The sequence below is a fragment of the Merops nubicus genome, unplaced genomic scaffold (genome assembly GCF_000691845.1).
Source record: "Merops nubicus isolate BGI_N331 unplaced genomic scaffold, ASM69184v1 scaffold35386, whole genome shotgun sequence".
Taxonomy (NCBI): domain Eukaryota; kingdom Metazoa; phylum Chordata; class Aves; order Coraciiformes; family Meropidae; genus Merops; species Merops nubicus.
In genome coordinates, this window is record NW_008617561.1 from 5,501 (window position 1) to 5,764 (window position 264).

General features: G+C 67.4%; 1 protein-coding gene across 1 annotated transcript in view; it reads left to right on the plus strand.

The window, feature by feature from the left end:
* Positions 1 to 256, plus strand: part of LOC103775723 (YTH domain-containing family protein 2) — a gene marked incomplete at its 3' end in the record, with an annotated part of 5,667 nt that extends 5,411 nt beyond the window's left edge. Inside the window, exon 3 of the mRNA XM_008943196.1 lies at positions 1 to 256. This exon is cut by the window's left edge and continues 15 nt beyond it. Coding sequence (XP_008941444.1) covers positions 1 to 256 — 256 coding nt within the window.
* Positions 257 to 264: the final 8 nt, after the last annotated feature.

The following is a 264-nucleotide window of genomic DNA, read 5'->3' on the forward strand; positions in this document are numbered from 1 at the left end:
GAGCGGCGTCCCCAAAGTCGTGGTTTCCGCCGTGGGGAGCGGCTCCCTCGCCGGGAACATGGTGGCGTCCAACAGCTTGCCCCCGGCCACCATCGCTCCCCCGAAGCCGACCTCCTGGGCCGACATCGCCAGCAAGCCCGCCAAGCAGCAGCCCAAGCTGAAGACCAAGAACGGCCTGGCGGGGTCCAGCCTCCCGCCTCCCCCCATCAAACATAACATGGATATCGGAACGTGGGACAACAAGGGGCCGGTGCCGAAAGCCCC